The sequence below is a fragment of the Trachemys scripta genome, chromosome 7 (assembly GCF_013100865.1).
Source record: "Trachemys scripta elegans isolate TJP31775 chromosome 7, CAS_Tse_1.0, whole genome shotgun sequence".
Lineage (NCBI taxonomy): Eukaryota > Metazoa > Chordata > Testudines > Emydidae > Trachemys > Trachemys scripta.
The window spans coordinates 9,389,171-9,410,253 of record NC_048304.1 but is presented as its reverse complement, the minus strand read 5'-3'; the positions used below and the strand labels follow the sequence as shown (position 1 = coordinate 9,410,253).

At 41.1% G+C, this 21,083-nt stretch overlaps 1 protein-coding gene across 1 annotated transcript in view; it reads left to right on the top strand.

The window, feature by feature from the left end:
- The window catches only part of MDFIC2 (MyoD family inhibitor domain containing 2), a 59,664-nt gene extending 40,427 nt beyond the window's left edge, over positions 1-19,237 (top strand). The window contains exons 4-5 of the mRNA XM_034777159.1: positions 12,924-13,145; positions 18,841-19,237. Of these exons, the coding sequence (XP_034633050.1) occupies positions 12,924-13,145; positions 18,841-19,100 (482 nt within the window). The 3' untranslated portion in view covers positions 19,101-19,237. The remainder of the gene's footprint in view (positions 1-12,923; positions 13,146-18,840) is intronic.
- The last annotated feature ends 1,846 nt before the right edge of the window (positions 19,238-21,083 follow it).

Below are 21,083 nucleotides of genomic sequence, written 5' to 3'. Positions count from 1 at the left end.
AAAACTACCTTGACAAATCAGGGGAGACCTACTAACAGTCTTCAAATAAGAGGACTGTGATCAATTTTTCTTCATGTCCATTGAAGGTAGGACAAAAAGTAATGGGCTTAATCTGCAGCAAGGGAGATTTAGGTTAGATCAGGGGTGGGCAAACTTTTTGGCCCGAGGGCCACATCTGGGTATGGAAATTGTATGGCGGGCTATGAATGCTCATGAAATTGGGGATTTGGGTGTGGGAGGGGTGAGGGCTCCAGATGGGGTGTGGGCGGTGGGGCCAGAAAGGAGGAGTTTGGGGTGCGGGAGGGGACTCTGGGCTGGGGCTGGGAATGAGGGGCTGGGGGTGCAGGAGGGTGCTCCGGGCTGGGATCAAGGGGTTTAGAGGGCAGGGCGGGTCAGGGCTGGGGCAGGGAGTTGGAGCACAGGAGGGGGTCGGAGGTGCAGCCTCCAGGCAGTGTTTACCTCAAGCAGCTCCCAGAAGCAGCAGCATGTCCCCCCTCTGGCTCCTACGTGGAGGCGCGGCCATATGGCTCTGCACACTGCCCCGTCCACAGGCGCCACCCCCTGAAGCTCCCATTGGCCATGTTCCTGGCCAATGGGAGCTGCGGGGGCCGCAGTTGGGGCAGGGGCAACGTGCAGAGCCCCCTGGCTGCCCCTACCCGTGGAAGCCGGAGGGAGGACATGCCGCTGCTTCCGGGAGCCACGGCACGTGTGGAGCAGGGCAAGTCCTTGACCCCACTCCCTGGCTGGAGTTCGAGGGCCAGATTAAAACATCTGAAGGGCTGGATGTGGCCCCTGTGCTGTAGTTTGCCCATCCCTGCATTAGATATTAGGAAAAAAATTCTAACTGTACAGGTATCTAACATGTAGAATAGGCTTCAGAGGAAGATTGTGGAATCCTCATCATTCGAGGTTTTTAAGAACAGGTTGGACAAAGACCTGCGCAGGATGGTCTAGGTTTACTTGGTCCTACTGCAGTTGGAGAGGCTGGACTTGATGACATCTCGAGATCCCTTCCAACCCGATATTTCTATGATTATGTGTATCTGATGGAGACTTACCCTTAGTAATAGTGTCAATGTATTAATAAAACAATGTCCATTTTTGGCTCCCCTATTCTGATCAGAAATTTTGTTTTGGAAACTTGATCATATTGGTAGATCGTCTAACTTGAGGTGAACAATGAACCCTGAGAGGCATGCAGGAAGACTGAATTCACATAGCAAAAGCTAGAATTTCAAGGGATTTTTTAAAACAAAACAAGCTGAGCAATACAGGTAGAAAGATGCATCGTACTCTTAAGCTTCACAATCTGCAGTGAAGAATACTGTGAATGAGACAGTACCAATTATTCTTTAACTGTAATAAATAATAATACTCACTGGTGGCTTTGCCACCAGCCCCAGGTGTGGGACAGCACATAGCTGCATTACTGCAGTGGTAGCCAGGGAAGCATATTGTGACTGAATTCACCTCTTGGTTTTCCCCGCTCCAAAAAGGAGACCGACCTGGCCTCAGCCCTGTATTCAGTGCAGTGTATGTCCGATGGCATACTGGTGTAGCTGTGCTGTCTGGTAGATTTATGGGGCAGTGCCTACTAGCCCACTCCCCAACCCACTTACGTACAGGGGTAATAGTGGTTCTGACCATGCTGCTGCCCACAATATGAGTAGCCAGGTCAGGAGCGTGAGGACTGCTTCAAGCCCTCTTTCTCCCCTGCACTGGTGCCCAGGACAGGCCACAACATGCTCCATTAATAAGAATAAATATAAATACAAAACCTGTTCTCTGTTCAGAAGAGGGAGGATGGTGTTGTGGTTTCAGGCAAAGGCTTGGGTTGATCTGAACTGGTTCCATCATCCCTAGTGGCAAAAAGATCAGAAAAGAGCAGTGTAAAAAAAACCACTAACCACAACTAATAACGGGAGAGCTTCTTTACAAAAGCCCTGTGGGGCTGCCTCCCAGAACATACCAGCTATGCCATTTAGGTGATCCAACCTGGAGCTTAACTTCAGGCTCAGAAACAGAGACATACCTTCTAGGAGTCTCCGAGCAGGGCCGGCTCTAGGCACCAGCAAAACAAGTTGGTGCTTGGGGCGGCACATTTTTAGGGGCGGCATGGCCGGCGCCAGAATGCCGCCCCTAAAAATGTGCCCTGGCCGCCCTAGCTCACCTCCGCTGCTGCCGCTCGCTCGCTGCTGCTCACCCTCCCTCCCAGGCTCTCAAACCTGGGAGGGAGGGGGAGATCCCGAGCGGCCGCGGCGCGCAAAACAGCTGATTCACGCGCCGCTGTTCGCCCTCCCTCCCAGGTTTGAGAGCCTGGGAGGGAGGGGGAGACTCCGAGTGGCCGCGGCGCGGCGCTTCTCCCCCTCCCTCCTAGGCTTGAGAGCCTAGGGGGAGGAGGCAGGGCTGGGGATTTGGGGAAGGGGCGGAGCTGAGGCGGGGCCGGGGGTGGGCTAAGAAAAAAATGGCAGGGGGGCATCCAAAATTGTTTCTGCTTGGGGCGGCAAAAATCCTAGAGCCGGCCCTGTCTCCGAGAGGGGACTCTCACCTTCTCAAATGCAGAAAGCGTCATGGCATGATGCCAGTGTGCCTTGGCCACAGACATGAGGGAATTAATTAAAAACAGGGAAAAAAGATTAGCTACCACAAAGGTGAAATGCCACAAAGACCTGCTGCTCTCTGCACCAGCCCCACATTAGAATTATTTGCTTATTTTTTAAAGTGAAAGAAACATATATGTTGTTTAATAGACAAATTGGAGAACAATATCCCTACCCAAAAGACCAAGCAATTCATTATTTATTATTATTATTGTATGGTAGCACCTGGAGCCCCAACCAAGGACCAGGACTCCATTGTGTTAGGCCCTGTGCAAACATGGAATAGAAAGACCATCCCTGCCCCAAAGAGCTTATCTGCTTCTCAAGACTTAGCAAATAGAAAAGTTCACACAGATTTTCTTGCCACCAGCTGAACCAAACAGAATTCAGAATAAAAAAATAAGTAAAAAAATACGGGGTTAAAGGGGGTCTTGAGGTGGCCAGATTCATTATTATGAGGAAGAGCTTATAGTCAGAAACCTCAGGCCACCACCACAACCACCAAAATGTACAATGCAAACCAAAAAGAAATCTGGTAGGAATTAGAGATGGTCTGGAACCAGAATTCTAGACTAGAACCTCCACACAGCGTAGAGGTTCTGATCCAGAAACAAAACTCGGCGGCTCAGGCCCAAGTACACGTGAAGTACATAATGCTGGACTCAAAGGACCAACTTTTCAAACATGATCACCATTGATGTATTTTCAACCCCAACCCCACCCCAAATTGGCAAACACCATTGAATGATTGTCTGCATGAGCGATTTCCCTGATTGCATGAATATCTGGCCACTTATTTTGGTGCCAGCTGGGAACTAAATACTTTGAAAATCTGACCCATATTGTGAGTGCGGAGCATTTCAAAATGCTCTGAATACACACATGCATGTAGACAGATTCACACACTGTAAATGCATTTGACTGTTTTGCCGAGATCTATATTCTGAGGACAAATTATACCTAAGAACTGAAGTGGATAAGATAGGTAACGTAATAGGGGTGTTTTTGGATTAACACATCCAAAAATATTCTATAAAACACTTGGTCAACCTTCTTTCAAGGTCCATTACAACTACAGTTATCTTTTGTGTGAGAAAACAAAATAGAAACACACTGTTCCTTCCAAGCATGGTTCGAAGCGTCTTTAAATTCAGCTATTTTTTTTTGCAGGCTGTACAGCCTTACTTTTTATAGTTAAAAGTAATTTTAAAGCAAAAAAGAACATAAACAATATACACTGACTCTTGACACTCCATTGCTTTCTTAAACTAGAATAATAAAAATTTGCAAATGAACAAAAGAGTGGGAGGAAGATATCTAATTTACAATGTTTTTGAGATAAAGAACACTACAAAAAAAGATCAATGTGAATAATAAAGCATTGTTAACTGAGTCATGACATTTCTATTCTCAGTGAAGATTTGAACAGTAGAACTCTGCAAATGAGCACCTTATGCCATTTTCAAAGTGGGAGGAAGACGTATAATTATAATTTTTAAAGTGAAGAGAATTAAAAAAAACTCTGTGAAAAAGTTTATTGAAAAACATATCGACATATCAATATGACATAAATTACTTTAATTTTATTAAACTAGGAGGGGGGGGAACTCTCTCTTTTTTTCTTTTTCTTTTTTTTAAGACTGGCTGCAGAATATGTTCCTTGAAAAGAAATTGCTTTATGAAAAAACTCTTTTACTAAGATGAAACAGCACTGAATGTCAGCACTACCATATATTTATTCTGTAACTCTTCCAACAGCTGAGATCTATAAAAGAAACATATTTTCAAAACAGTTTTAACCTCCATTGTCTTGATCACTTGCATTAACATTTTTCATGTCACCTACTGAAATCCCTAAAAGGAACCTTTTAGTCAGTCAAAATTAACAAATCTATTTTTAAAAACAGCCGCTGAAGAGTCAGAAAGACATAAGGTTGTGTATTTTATTTGACATATATTTTCAGCTGTCTCTCTCGTTTGTGGGATGAGAGCAACATTTTATACTGATGTTATCAACTCCGGGGAGGAGGGTGATTTTGAGAGTGAGGAAAACAAAGTCTGCTCCCACTGCATGTGTGCCTTAAATTAAGAATAAAAATATAGTGTTGATCAGATCACTCGGATGGAGCCTTTTACTGTCTTGGCATTCATGAAGCTGGGAGCCAGCTGTAAAATTATAGTTTGGGCCTAAGTTTATGCTTAGATATATGCACATGGCTCCCATTTACTTCAAAGGGAGTTGCGCACATGACCAGAATTTGACCTTCACCTCTTCCATCTTTAAGCCTGCACAGAGCCAGAGTAAACAGGCTAAACACAGGCAATTTAAAGGAGTTAGGGACATCGAACAGGATTTTCAAAGTGACTAGTGATTTTGGATGCCCAACTTGAGAAATCTCAGAGGGTGGGTGTGCAGCACTTTCTGAAAATCGGACCCCTTCTATGTTTCATTTCGGGCACTCCGAATCACTAACCACTTTGAAAATCTTGGCCATAGAATCTATTCCCAATACAAGAATAAGGTGCAGGGAAGCCCCTTCGTGGCTGTTAGTTCCAATCTCTGGTCTGGCTTGGGAGCCCTGCCAAACCGCTATTAACTGGCTCCTCCTGCCCACTGGAACTGTGCATGCCACCGTGCCCGCATAGGCAGAGCTAGCGTGGAGTACAGTGCAGTAGTCCCCTGTTGTATCGTAGCTCTCATTGTGACTCCTGCTTGGCACGAATTTCACTCTTTGGACCGGCTTCTGCCACCTTTACTCACTGAGAGTTGCACTTTATTCCTTGATTAGTCCCATTGACTTCAGTGGGGATTACTCCAGAAGAGAGGCACTACTCGCTGTAAGGATGGCAGTATAAATATTCATATAGTGTGGATAGCCATGACAGGGGTGGCCAAACTGTGGCTTGCAAGCCATATTCGGCTCTTTTACCATTAAAGTGCAGCTCACAGAGCCTCTCCCCCACCCCATTCTCCACCTACCAGACGGGGGAGAAGCTCAGGAACTCTGCCTTGCAGCGGGGTGGTGGGGTAGGCCTGATCCTGCAAAGACCTTGTCATCAAATCAAATCACACCGCATAAAGTTAAGCACATGCATAATAAGCCTCTGCAAGATAAGGGCCAGGGAGGGGGGAAAGGATATATTATAATCTGACCCATGGTGCACAAGTATTTTTATGTCACTAGGTGGGAAGGCTTTGGTACTAACCCAATTGACTTTCCTCTTTATTTTCCCTCCTATATCCATCTATTCCTCACACATTTCTTGCATTCCGCATTTGCCTCCCCTTGTTTCTGTGCCCAGCTGTTCTCACTTCCTGAATCTAGATTAGTAAAGGGAAGTAAATTAAACCATTCATTGAACAGATTTCAATATTTTAAAAAACCCCAAAACCTCAATTTCATTCATCATATTAAAATTTAAAATGAATAAAAAATGTTGAAGGTGGAAAAATGGGGGGGAGGGGTTGGGTGTTTCTTATTTCAAAACCAGTTAAAGTTATATACATATATTGGCTTAATTAATTTTTAGAATATCTGTATAATTTGTAAGAAGTATTAATGGAACTGGATGGGATGGGGTTAATCAACACATTCCTGTCAGACTTTAGGATCTGGGCCAAAATGTTTGGCCAGCCCGGTGATAGACTTATAATGAGTCAATAGAAGACTTTACAGTCTATTGGGTCACTGATTCATGAACTAAGAATTTATGTGATGGGGTCAAAAATCCCTCCGATAGAGATCACATCATTAGCTTTACCCTTCCAACAGCAAAACCCAGTAAACCCAAAGCTTCTGTGCATTACTAATCCATCATCATAAATCAGAAGAGAGGATCTCTCACAATGTCATGATAAGCCCAACATGTATTTACAGCCTTGCTTCCATGCTGCAAAAATAAACATGTAAATCCCTTGTATCCTAAAGCCTGCGCCCAGTAAAATATGGTCGGCCTGAGACAGTAAAAATGGCCATGAATATGCTCTCCTTTAACAGTTGGGTTTAGAATAGTTGCAGCTCTCTCTTTCTTTGAAATTAATCAGAACAGTTCTATTAAGGTGTGTTCCCTCAAAGTATTCACAGTGGCAATGAGTAAACAGGGAATGATCTTGTGCAAGATATGGAATTTCAGAGTTCTTAACGCACCAAAATACAGTGAGATTTAAAGGACCATAACAGCAGGACCTCCTCACCTAAGGTCTTGCTGCTCTGGGAGGAGTATGCTCGCTAGCCAGCCTTTAGACTGCGCTGGGGGAGATGATGCCCATCCAGCACAGAGGGCGAGGAGTTCCATACAGCTGCCCCTGCAGTGACTGGCCCCTGGAAGACATCAGAGATAATGGGCCTGCTCCTCTAGTCCCCCAGAAGACCTGCCGCAGCAGGTAAAATATGGAGGCAGGGGGCTTGGTGGCAGAATTGCAGGACCTGCCCCATCTCCCCTGAAAGGCTTCTTTGCTGAACAATTCAGAACCTCAAGTGAAGTTCACCTAGTGTTTGGTACTGAGGATGTGTATGTTTAGATTCTTGGTAAGATTCCATAACCTTCCCATATTCTCATTGTAATCCCGCGGACCCCACTTCTTTCCCAGCCTTCAAATTCCCTGTACCTCCGTAAGGCAGTGGCTGTTGGGAAAACAGACCAAACTGAAGTCAGCTAAAAGAGCTAGAAAGTTCCACCTTTTCACATGGCAACACAAACCTTCGCTTTTGGTTTTACTTTTGCTGTGACTCTATTCAAGCCAAGTGAGCTCAATTCAAAACATTAAAAATACAAGAGTTATTTTCCTTCAGGTCCAATGTAGTCCTGCCTACTTCATCTAGGGATTGAATGGACGTGGCACATAGCTATTACAGTGACGGGTGCATGATAAATTAGATAGACAGAATGACAGAGATATATGAAATAATGGGATAAAGAAGATCATCCAGGCATTCCCTTTTTAACCTTTTCTCCTGATACAAGAACATGGTGACTCTCGATAAAATTAAAAAGCAAAATATTTAAAATTGATGGAAAATTTTCACATAATACATAATTAACCAGTGGAACTCTTTGCCACATGATATTAAGGCAAAGATCTTAGTCTGATTCTAAAAAGGCTTGGACATTCATAGGGATATTAAAAACAATATTGGCTTTAATATTAAAAATGTATGAGAGATTTCAACCCTTATGCTTTAGGACTTAGGCCAACCACTAACTTTCTGGGCTTAGGAAGAAACTTGCTCAATAGGGATGTTATTTCAAGATTGCACGATGGTGGTGGGGGCGGTTAACACTTTCCTCTGAAGCTTCTGGTACAGTCTATGGCTGCACAGACGGACCTGAGGAGGTATATGAGTAGACAGAGACTTCTTCATCAGGGTGCATTTCTTTCCCCATCCCCTCTTGATTTGTTTCAGTGGATAGTTTGTTGAAGTTGATTTGACTGTTAAAATCACGGCATATATGGGTATATGATAGCTATGCTACACACATAGTTAGAAGGTGGCAATGGGTTTGACCTCCTGCCAATCTCTAATGGTAAGTTATTTTTTATATTCACATTTCAAATTGATGATAAATAATATCAACTGTACATAATATATTTTAAAGATTATTTGGCTTCATTTATTTTTCCAAGCACTAAACTGATTACTGACCATTATAGTATCAAACTATTAAAAAAATGCTACCCACTTTTTTATGCTGGTCTAGCATAATCTTTATTTCTTTAGACACTTTGTGCAAACATTAAATTGATAAAAGACATAATGCAGATAGACCCACAGCTGAACTTAAGGTAATTACATAAAAATGAAATGGAGATCTATAACGGTACACTGCATTCTCCCCTATTGCATTGTTTTCTGGAAGCAAGGAACCTGCTGGTCATAGCAAGTTGCTTGCTATGATGATTGCATCGTGACTCGATCTAGCTGTACAAGACAAGTATAACATTACTTAGGGGGAGAGTCTGACACGAAAAATGTACTGTATTTTCAAATATCAGAGGGGTAGCCATGTTAGTCTGGATCTGTAAAAAGCAACAGAGAGTCCTGTGGCACCTATAAGACTAACAGATGTATTGGAGCATAAGCTTTCATGGGTGAATGCCCACTTTGTCGGTTGCATCTGACGAAGTGGGCATTCACCCACAAAAGCTTATGCTCCAATACATCTGTTAGTTTTAAAGGTGCCACAGGACTCTCTGTTGTATTTTCAAAGATGTCGTATTCTTCAAAAAACAGAGAAGTCGTTGAGTGGCATCTTTTGTTACTCTTTTGTTTGACGGTGCTGTACTGACAAATTCAGGTTGTGTCTATGCATTTATATTTCTAGTTTTGATTTCTCCTCAAACGCACTTCAAGGATAAAACTTGACTTGAAGCACAAATACTAGCCGACTGTGGATGCAGTAAATGTTAGCCTGGCACTTATTGACTATTTCCATCTGATTTTTCAGTCTAGTTCCATTGAAGGAATAAGTGTATTGTGAGGGCGAGTGCATTGTTACATAACAGGGCAAAGTGAGCACTTGACATATTTGTTTTCTTATTAAAAGTAAAATCCTGCTCAGATGTTAGGGGGAAATTTTGAAAGGGTCCAATTCTCCACCTGGCCTCTATATTTGCAGTCAAACACTAGTTTGTGATCACCAACAAATGCTGGTGCAAATGATAGAAATCAAAATTTTAACTAGGCTCCATCTTGCAAGCAGCTCTGCATAGGATGGACTCCTGGATCTGCACATTCTGAAATCAGTGGGTCTCAGAGTGGGTATGGAGGGGTCTGCCCATATGGATCTGTTTGCAAGATTGGGACCTGAGTGACCTGTGAGAGTGAATGTCTTTTGCACCCACAAATCAGGTAGTTGTCTAAATTCTATCCCTTGTGCCTGCAATTGGTCATGACCATCAACTGTGGGGGAAACATTGATTGTGTCTAATGTGGGGGAGGGATAGCTCAGTGGTTTGAGCATTGGCCTGCTAAACCCAGGGTTATGAGTTCAATCCTTCAGGGGGCCGCTTAGGGATCTGGGGCAAAATCAGTACTTGGTCCTGCTAGTGAAAGCAGGGGGCTGGACTCAATGACCTTTCAAGGTCCCTTCCAGGTCAAGGAGATAGGATATCTCCATTTAAAAAAAAAAAAAAATTACTGGCCTTTTTTGAAAACCAGGCTTTCAAGTGAGAATTTGTTTTAGAATTCAAATGAAACAAAATGTACTTTAATGTAAGAGCCAATATTCGTTCAATTGTAGGTGGGTCTATCATCAGCAACTCATAAAAATAGATTCACCCGCATATGTACCTACATCCACATTTTCATATCTCTATCTATATCTGTACACCTATATTATAGTTTGAACAAGATGTATATGGTAGTAAACCAGCCTGCTTCTTGAAATACTTGTAACTGGGATTAACATATCAGTTAAACAAAATATGACCAGAGGGAAAATGTCACTGATTCTAAGTTTGATTGAAATCAATGGGAGTGTTGCCTTTAACTCTTATCAAAGCACAATCAGGTTGCTGGTGTAGAGACTTCCATATTTGCCTGTAACACTTTCACTTTCCTGAACATGTTCTAACATTTCAGAACATTTCTGTAACCCACAGAAAACTAAATTCTGCTCAGATACACCTGTGCAACTCCAGTTTAAGTCAACCCACTGGATACCAGAGAGTACTTATCACAGTACTTATCAACGAATATTCAGGCGCATGACTTTTATTTGCTTTGTCAGATAACTATAGTGTGGACTATGCAATAAAACCCATATCAGAGAAAAGCTTACTGATACGTTAGAAGTAAATTGCTTCCTCCAGAGATCTGATACCTCTATTTGTGCATCCTCTTTTTTTTTAAGCCTCTCCTACTTGGAGATACTACATAGTACAGTGTCATCAAATAAAAATGGCAGAAACATTTTTGATTAGTCCCTCATCTATGTAAGGTGGAAAATGCCAGTTCATGCGCTTGTAAATACACTCCAAGATAGTCAATTTTACTGCATTCTGGACTGACCAGGCTGGACAATGAATCAATATATGTTCAATTTTATGCAGTTGATGTGAACGAGATGGTTATCTTCAGGAAGGGTATATTATTAAACTAGCAAAATCCCCTTTCAAACAAGCCCTCCCCTGTGCTGCCCCTCACACTTCGGGAGGAGCTCCCCCTAAACACCTGCAAAGCTCCCAAAGGCTTGGGTGTGCTGCAAGCACTGTCTAGTATGCTGATCAATACTGCCTTATTGATTCCTTGTGCTCCTTTGTCTGCCTGTATTCACCAGTTGTCTCTTGTTTTTTGCTTGAATTGTAAGCCCTTTGGAGCAGAGACCGTCTTTTTGTTCTGTGTTTCTACAGTGCCTAGCATGATGGAATGGGGTGCACAGCAGGAAAGAGGGGAATGGGGTTAACATGAAGTCATGGGGCGAAATGGGGTCCCGGGAATGGGTGGAGGAGAGAATGAGGGGAACAAAGAACCTCTGGGGGGAGGGAGATTGGGGAGACATGGTATGGGGATAAGGGGGCACACAGAGCTCATGGCATGGGGGCACACAGCCCCTGCCATGGAGGGAAGTGGGATATACACAGAGCAGCTGGGATGGGGGGGAAATGGGGGACCCTGGGTATGTCAGGAGGGGGCAATGAGGGACACACGGAACCTCTGGCAGAGAGGATGGGGGGAGAGTTGCAGGAAGTTCCTGGAATGGAGGGGGATGGGAGGGTGCATACTGGAAACTTAGTAGAGGGAATGAAGGGAGGCAAGGAGCTACAGACGCTATGGAGTGTGCACCCCTTAGTAATAATAAAAATAGTTTTACCAACAACAGCTCAGCTCCCTTAGAAGCCTATGTGGACAAAGGAGGGATTTTCACTCCAGAGTTCCTTCGTAGCGTACCTTGTCTTCTTTTTAAAAAAGGGCTCAAAGTTAAAAAGTAAAATATACAGCCCCGTACTTCAACTTTATATTCTCCCCATGTTCTTATACTTCACTAACCTCTAGCCAACTTTTTGGTCTCTGCGAATTACTTCGTGTACAGGCAATTTAAATTACATGCAGGCTGACTATGTGTGATAATTTAAACTGATTGTTAATTAATTCTGTAAGTAAATAGCTACTGCAATCTCTATAATCATCAAGGTTTCTCTAGCTATCAACGTTTTCCTTAGCTGCTCCTTATTATACAGTACAGAGCAAAAGTATGTGGGGGGGGGAAATGACATGCAGGATCTCTTTCTGGATCCTTGCGGCAGAAGGCAGCCCAGCTTCTTGAAAACCTTTATGGCTCTTCTTAGAATTAAATGTTTGCAAAACTGAGCTGTTTGTAGAGATTGATTTTCTGTATATAGCTTAAGAGGAAGCATATCATGAGATTTAGGTTAGATAAAAAGTAAGGCTTTGTGTGATGTGAGGTGCCAGCATTAATCAACTGGAGATAAGAGTTGATGAGGTTATATCATCCCAGTACCAGTGAGACTGACTATTAGTTATGTTTCTTGGCCCCTCGGTCACTTTGGAGAGCAGGTAGAAAGCAGATATCAGAGCAAGTTTACTAGTGCCTGAGACATTCCTCAAGGCTAGACTGAGCTCAAAATTATCTTAAACTATTCCCTAATTGGTCCTTAAAATTAAGAGCTATTTGGAAAGTCATAATTTCCCCCCTGGTTTTTAAGCTGCATCTCTCACATCACTATAGCCCATCTTTTAGTCCCCAGAACTAGGACATCCAAGGCACAAATGAAAAGGAAGTCCTGAAACACGGCGTAAGGGTTCTAATCAGAAACCACCTGGCTCTCTTTGCAAGAAAATTATGAGCCATGGCAAAAAAAAAAAAAAACAATCTGTGCTGTCCCAGCTGCACACAGGTACCACCTACATGCAGTTGTACATCATGTAGCTGGCTGCCAGTCTAAAGAAAACAATGATGCAATTGAAAACTAGTAAGATAACTTTTTTGCTTCCTAGTTGACTACCAAGAATTATAGTTGCAATGGCTAGCATGCCACTCCAATTCGATTCCATTTGAATAAAAGTCTGTATAGCCTAGTTTGATCACGCCCCATTGAAGTCGATGGTAGTTTTTCCACTGAATTCTCTGGGTGTAGGAGAATACCTTAAACGGTAAGCCTGCAAACCCTTACTTTTTGAATACACTTTTCCCAGGCAAATATTCCCATTGAAGTCATTGGGACAACTCTGATGAGTAAGGCGAAGGCTGGGGAGTAAGGGCTTATAGGATTGGGTCCACAGGTTGGGAAAGTCTGAAAATGTCATTCCTTTGGTCCATTGGCTTAGTACTACATGTAGACCTTTTATTCCCTTCCCCCAGATAACCAGCTTACAAGTGAAAAACATAAAGACAAGAAACCTATGAAAGGTATTATGAGTTCAGTGTCGGAATTCAGCATCACAGACGCTCCATCCAAGGACACCAAAAATGAGAAGAAATTGTCAGACTCTAGTACATCATCATTATCTTCCCTTGAGAAGTGCAGGACACAATTCACCTACATCGAAAATGATGCATCAGTTCATCAGAGAGACAGTGATGGTATGTTTTGTAAAACAGATTAAGTGTAAGCAGATTTCTAGATAATATCTGTTTAAAGAATACCCTGAAACACCTGCTTAAACTTTGGACAGGAAGTTAAAGAATCGAAACTAAAGCAACCGTGAGATGTCCTAGACACTGTTTACTCTAGACTTGGGAATCTAAGGAAGATTGCTTTAAAGTGCCCATGACATGAGGGTTCCTATTGCCGGGCCACAATACGAGAATTTAAGTCCAGTGGGGACATGTCTGTGCCTGTGCATGGGTCTTAGGAAATAGTCTTGCTCAGATATATATAAATAGGATGCTCAGTAGGCATTGGAGGGACAGACTCCCTCTCCCCAGGCAGCAGAATAGCATTGTTATTGCTTCTGCAGCTGCGCCTAAGAGTACGGAACACCCCTTATGCACAGTGGCTTGCCTGCTGGATCCATATAGTTGTGGGTCCATTCCTTCCCCTTCCCTTCCCCCAGTCCCAATTCTGCCGCTGTGAGCCTGCTGCAAAGACTCTCAGACGATCTCAGTGAAGAGGCCTTTTCGTATTCTGCCCCTACTTATGCAGAATCCAGCCTCCTGCTTATGCTGCTTTCAAGCCCTGATTCGACAAGGTACTTAAACATTTGCCTAACTTTAAGCCTGGTAATAGCACCACTGACTTCAATGTGCTTAAATATAGGCATGTGCTACTGAACCTAGGTGAAGCATGGCCTTAAGGCTTTTGATTCTGGCCTGCCTTTGCTAGCCAATATGACCCCATATCTGCAAAATACTAATGTTTATCTCAGTACGTCACACGACTGGGTTTTTAAAAACTTGTTTTCTCCCAACTTGAAAGCAAAATGCTATATAAGGCTGTTAAAATACAGAACTCGCATGGCTTTTGCATACTTTGCAAGTGCACCTCTAACCCAAAGAAATGTTCGCCCTTTCTAAAAGGAAATGTATTTGGCTGCTGGTCCAAAATTTGCATGTGGCTATTATTTGGGGTTGTTTTTCTTTCATATGAACAAAACAAGTTATTTCTTTCTCTTTCATTATTACACAAGTCATTAATGTACCAAGACAATCATTGGCTTTCATAAGAATTTCACTAACCATCATATATCCATGCACCAAAGCAGAACACCCAGGTTCTGTAGATTTAGTACAGACTACATCTTGTGTAAACTGAAGTCAATGAAGTTACGCTGATTTACAGCAGCTGAGGTTCTAGTCCTAAATATGCTCCTAGACATATCTGTGATGCTCTTGTTCCTTGACTAAAGTTCCTTATGTGGGCATTTTATAATAAAGCTGAAACGTGTCAGCTATATCATGTTAATGATCCTTGCATTAAGAACTACTAAGTACAGATCAACACAATAAACCACAATGCTCCAAAGGAACCATTATGATATATTGTATCACCGATTCTGTAATAATTGTAGTGCTTCATATACTTCTAGCGATATCAGAGTGCATTCAATCTTCTTTAAAGAGGTGAAGTAGTTATTCCATTAAGGGGGACTGATCCAGCAGTTCCAACACAAATTGATGTTTTACCTGAGTAGTGATTACAGGATTGGTCTCGTAAATTGTTACTGGTACACAGGAGTGGTACATATGTGAAGTCAATAACAGATTTCACACAGTTAAAAAACGAAAAGCAAAGGAAATTAACGAAAACAATCTGTGCTCAATTAAGAATGTTAAGAACTGGACCTAAGCCAAGAAAGGCAAGGAAACTCCAGATTTGTGTTTGTCACTGAACACTTCATTCAATCTATTCTGACTCGTTATTGTAGCTGATTATTAGGCACACATATGGCCAATTCCTATTCTCTGATACAGCCATGGAAAAACCCTAAAGCCAGTGAACCCCACTGAAGCCAGCAGTGTTACCTGGCTATGACTGAGAGAAGAATTTGGCTCACTTTGCAGAAACTGCTCTAGGAGAGTCTGATCCATAATCCACTGATGTCAATGGAGAAGAGGCCCATGGCTTCAATGAGATTTGGATCAGGCCCATAGCGAGACTCAGCAGTATGAATTAAGGATGGATTGACATTCACAAGCCACGAAGAGCAAGAAAATGTAGAGCAAAGGCAGACCCGGAACACTATTAAAAATAGTTCTTTTGTGGCAATTAATCTAATAATGTAGAAATTGAGAGCTGAGGTCATTGTTCTCACTGAGATAAATGCAATAATGCCTTTCACAAGCAGCAGGGAAAACAGAAGAGAAAACAGGAGATTGCATCTTCTTTTGTGCAGTTTGTGGCTAATTTATTTTCAAATATATAAATGAATGCATAGGAATGGATGCTTAATTGCTAATATCTATTATTTATATACATTACTCCACTTAAAACAGAACAAAAAAGCCTCACACATGCAGATTTTGCAAGATGTGTTACATCCATTAGCACAGTTCATGGTGTATGCTCTGATGGGAATTTAAAAGCATCTTTACTGCACATCACAGACTTTGTGCTGAAACATTACTTTATTATTAAAGTCTTGTGCTTTTTCCGTGGTCCCTTTCCTGGGCAGACCCTTAAGAACTATATCTATTCTCAGAAGATTATGTGAGCACCAGGAAGGTTAATAAATTCAGGAAAATCTGTGTTATTAGAAAACACATCTTATTTTTTTATTTTAGAAAAAGCTGAAATGATCCCTAATTGCTGTATTATTTTGAATTTGATATATCTTATCAAGGTGCAAGGGGAAAATTTCATAAATATAAGATACCTAAAAAGAATAGTCTTAATTACACCATGGACTACTGGATAAAATGATTACATTTTCTACACTGTAAATTTCATACAATTAAATGCAGCAGTGTCACCTTATAAAATGTTTCAATTTTCTAATTATTTCAGTTCATTTACTCAGAAAAAAATATAAGCATGAATTTACTAAGTATCACCAAAATCTAGTCATTCTCATTCTACAGAACTGACTGGGAAGTTAGTTGTGCTTGTCTGAACTTAAATAGATCTTGACATATTGAAGTAAGTATTAAAATTGATAACATTGCCAATGATATGCTACTTACGGAAAGAATTTCAATCACATGCTGTTTATTCTTTATTCTACCTGCTGAATAGACGTTTTTAAAAAAAATAAAGACGTTGGAGTGATTTTTTTTTTATTTGATTTTTTTTTAATCAAGGAAGCTTTAAAAAAAATTCTTCTGGAAACTTTCTGGCTGTGAACTTCTCAGTTAACTTCACTGGTCATGTTGCATTATGTTACATGATATATATCACGCCACAACAGGGCAAATGCAGCTGAGTAGGATCTGACAGTTTGTCATACTAGAGCAAGATATTTGATAACATCCAATATTTTTTCCTGAAAGTACCAGTGAAAACAATTCTCACTACTGAGAAATATTTTCCTTAAAAAAATAAAGAAAAAAAAAACAGTTGAAAAGATTTGGGCCCTGATAATTACTTGCGTTGATCCTTCAGGAGGAAAAAAAAAAAAAAAAAGACAGAAACCTTTGTTGATAGGCATTACAAGGTGCAGTCAAGTGTGGGTTCTGACATGGTATCACCACAAGTATAGCTTAAGAATAACAACCAACAGAGAAAGAGAAACAAAAAGCTGAATGAGCAAGGGAAAAGGTCATGTTAGGGTTTCTGAAATAAGTGAATGCACTGGAAGTGCAAATCATTGGCAGAATCCACCGCACTTCAAACTGCGTCTCCGCCAATTTCCAAATAGTTCAGATTTGCCTCTGAACACCTTATCTTGCTTCAATGCTAACAAATGGGAGCTGAGCTGTTTGGAAAATCGGGCTCCAATTCTAGGGGCCAAGCATGGGGAAATCAGAGCCTGGGTGAGCACATTAAGGCAACCTTCTGGGGCATGTTATATATCCTGTAAGTATGAAGTGGCTGCCAAAGCACCTGCAACATTACAGGACAGGTTTCAAAGTAACAGCTGTGTTAGTCTGTACTCCTGTTCTTATTACAGGACAATTACTCTAGTCATAAGCTAGTTCTTCTGGGGCTGATGCTTGCTGATATGTAAGAGTTACTCCCTTACACAATGCTGGAAAGAAAACGACTTCCCTTTAAAATGTATCTTTCCTAGTTGATACTCTTTTTCCACATTTTTTTCCCTTTTAAAAATTAACAAGCATGTGAATTAGAAGGTGAAAAGCCTATTTAAGAGAGAGGGTGAACTGTGACCCCGGGCAGAGCATAGAATACCAAACTGCAATGTTTCAGAGTAGAAGCCGTGTTAGTCTGTATCCGCAAAAAAGAACAGGAGTACTTGTGGCACCTTAGAGACTAACAAATTTATTAGAGCATAAGCTTTCGTGGACTACAGCCCACCGTGGACCATGCATATGCTATATGCATCCGAAGAAGTGGGCTGTAGTCCACGAAAGCTTATGCTCTAATAAATTTGTTAGTCTCTAAGGTGCCACAAGTACTCCTGTTCAAACTGCAATGTGTTAACTCTACTCTGTACTCTTCCTTTTCCGCCCCCTTTTTGGTAAGTGTTGCAAACTAGCATTCACTGAACTTCACTGAAAATTGAAGCTAGACAAATTCAGACTGGAAATAAAGGCATCATTTGTTAACAGTAAGCGTAATTAACCATTGGAACAACTTACCAAGGGTTGTATTGGTGTCTGCATCACTGACAATTGTTAAATCAAAACTGGATGTTTTTCCAAAAGATCTGCTCTGGGGAAGTTCTATGGCCTGTTTTATACAGGAGGTCAGACTAGAAGATCACAATGGTTCCTTCTGGTCTTAGAATCTGTGAATCTATTAAATCAGACTCCTTATAAAAATCAGACTAGAAGCATGTGATTAATCTGTGCTGTTTTACACCACTCCACAAGTGAGTTCTGCTCTCACCCATAAATTCATCTAAATCCTCATCCATCTGCCATAATTCTGTGATTCAACTATCCAGCATCATATGCATCCTAACTGACCCTTTCCATCTGAACAACTAATAACTAAGCTTTTAGCAGACTTTAAGGACCTGATCCAATTCTCACTGAAGCCAGTGGAACTCTTTCTGTTGGCTTTAGTGAGCATTAGGTCAGGCCCTAAAATGCTTTGATGGGCTGACAGCCCAGAAAAATATTATTTCAACACCAGGGGCCCAATCCTGAAATCTTTACATGCAGGCAAAATCCCCACTGGAAGTTTTGCCTGCAGAAGGGGTACAAGATTGGGACTGAGGATTTCTACATTGAGTTACAAATTCCTATCCGAAAAAATTAAAATCTATTCTGTAGCTTATGGCAGATGCTGTGTATGAGTGGAATTACTGGCATCACACTAGAGATATGATTGTGCTTTTTTGTAATAATGTAGTACAATGGAGAGTATCCTCATTGAGTGAAATTCACGCCTATGCAGAGGGCCAGCCCAGGGCATCAGCCCTACTTAAATCCCTCTGTACAAAGGTGAGTTTCACTCATATGGAAAACTTTCATCCAAAAGATGGTGGGGTTTTTTTCTATCCAGACCAAACAACACAGGACATCATTTTATGTAATATGTTTTACTGCCGTAATTCTTCAAAATTATATTTTAAGCTTAGTTTGTAGTCTGCAGAGATCTCTGACGTCTGGGTCTCATTTAAATGTAGTTACATCTGCCTGAATTTGGAGTACTATGGTAGTGAATCAAGCCCCCTCTCTTTCCTGTATCTCACTCTTTTTCTTTTTTTCTTAGATGAATGTGCATCTCTTATCCTGGCCTGCTTGTTCTGCCAATTTTGGGACTTTCTTATAATGCTGCCTAATACCTGTGAAAATTGGTTGATAAATATGTGCTGTCCGTCCTATAGATATCACCATACCTCCAGCGAAAACCACTCCAACAATGACTGTAACTGTGACTGTGACATTGATTGCAGCATTTTTGAATCCTGTCACGAAACCAGTGAATGTCTGGAACTTGCCTTGGAGATTTCTGAAGTCTGTTATCGCTAATAGGAAACAATTGACAGAATTCCCACAAACTGTCTGAATGGAAACTGACACAGTAAAAAGGATATAAGATTTTTTAAATAATTGGAGTGTTTGCTAACCAGGGCTGTGTGCATTCTCTGATGTCCCTTTGGAAGAACTGTATAGCATTACCAAAGAAAATTCTGCTTGTATGATTTCACAAGCCACTGAAGCCAATAAAGAATGAAAACCTGTTTCCTACCTTGCAACAGATGAAAACAAAATTCCTAAATACCAGCTGTGCTAATTGCTTTGCAGTCTCATGCTTTTATAAATCTCTCTATTGCATTCAACATGGATTTCCCTCCATCCACAAACATAAGACACATTAGGATATTCTTTTAGGAATAATATATATTAAGTCATCTTCCTAATGGATTCATACATAAACATGTATTACATATTGTGGGGTATTATTAATAATGTATGCTATAACATCATTTTATAATTAAAAATGTATTTATACAATCTCTTAAAACACACTTATATGCTCAGTTTAGGTAGAAAAGAAAATTAAGTGAATTAGAAACCATGCTAGATGTAATTACAATAAAGGTCTAAAAAATCTCCAGTGAATTTTGAAGAGGATGCATTTTAACAGGGTACTGCAATTCAACAGTGTATTAATGTGTGTGCCTATCATTATGTAATATCAGGTTATACCTATTGTTCATTAGTTTAGGAAAGAGCTCCTTAATTCTAATTAGCATTAATAGAAATTGAATGCACACTTCTAGAGGAGAATTTCCCTACGGATAGCCAGTAACGCTTTTTCCCAATTTTTGTTTGTATGATTTTTTTTGTAAAGAGCAAAATATTGTAAGCAATAACAGTGTTGGGAAACAGACATGAGTGCACAAAAGATAAAAAAAAATGCACAAAAGATAAAAAATGACAGTATCCAACTTGGAGGCACTTACTACAGTCTGTAACACTCTCTGTATTTTTCTTTTCTGATAATGGGTCTGATTAATAAAAATGAAATGAACATTGTACATTACACGTGTGACAACAAAAGGATGGAAATTCAGCTACCAAGGGGCGGAGAATCTGCATATTGAGCAAAAAGGAAAATACAATAAGTTGCTCGTTCGTGTGGGAGGTTTACATACTGAAGCTGGCCTGCCCTGTGGCAGCATTTGCTTTCTATGTGCACTCACAGATTTCCAAGCAAGCCCACTGATTTCAGTACGGAAGAAACAGAGTGCCTATAGGGTCCAAAACAGGCTCGTTGTGGAAAGTGTACAAGATCAGATCCTCATCGGGTACAAATCAACATAGTTCCATTGAAAGCAGTGCAGCTATAATGCACAGTACGTCTGTACTACACGGGTTGTGACTGCAACTCAAGCAGACATATTCTAACTAGCTTTAATCTAGCTAGCTCAGATCAGTGACGCTCTGGTAGTACATGCTTCGGACCGGTGCAGGCTAGCTCCACAAATAATTACCCAGGGTACCACTCCAGTAAAAGCTAATTTGGGTAGGTCGACTCGAGCTGCAATCACAACCCATGGCAGTACAGATACCACCTGGGATTACACTATAGACATACCCTGATTTATACCATGTGAGCATCAACCCTGAAATTTACAAGAGATTTAAAAAGATGCAACAACTACTCGTGTATGTCTTTTCTTAAAAAAAGACCGTACAGTAAAAATGTTAGATTGGAATACTCTTCTTATAAATATTTTAAGGCCTTTTAGTCTCCTTTGCAAATTCAACACTTTTTATTATAATAAAAATATATATTGCATCTGGCAAAAGGCGCAGTAGACTCCACTGTACCTGATTTCTGTGCCTCTTGTTCAGCTGGGGGGGGTGGAGTAGAATAGGTCTGTTTACATTTTGTTGTATTACGTACCATACAATGTCAAGCTTTTCTCAACTTCAGCCAGTTTAAGGATTAAAATGTGTGTTTCCAAATTGTCTATCCTGTGCCAGATGTCCTACTAGGGAGTA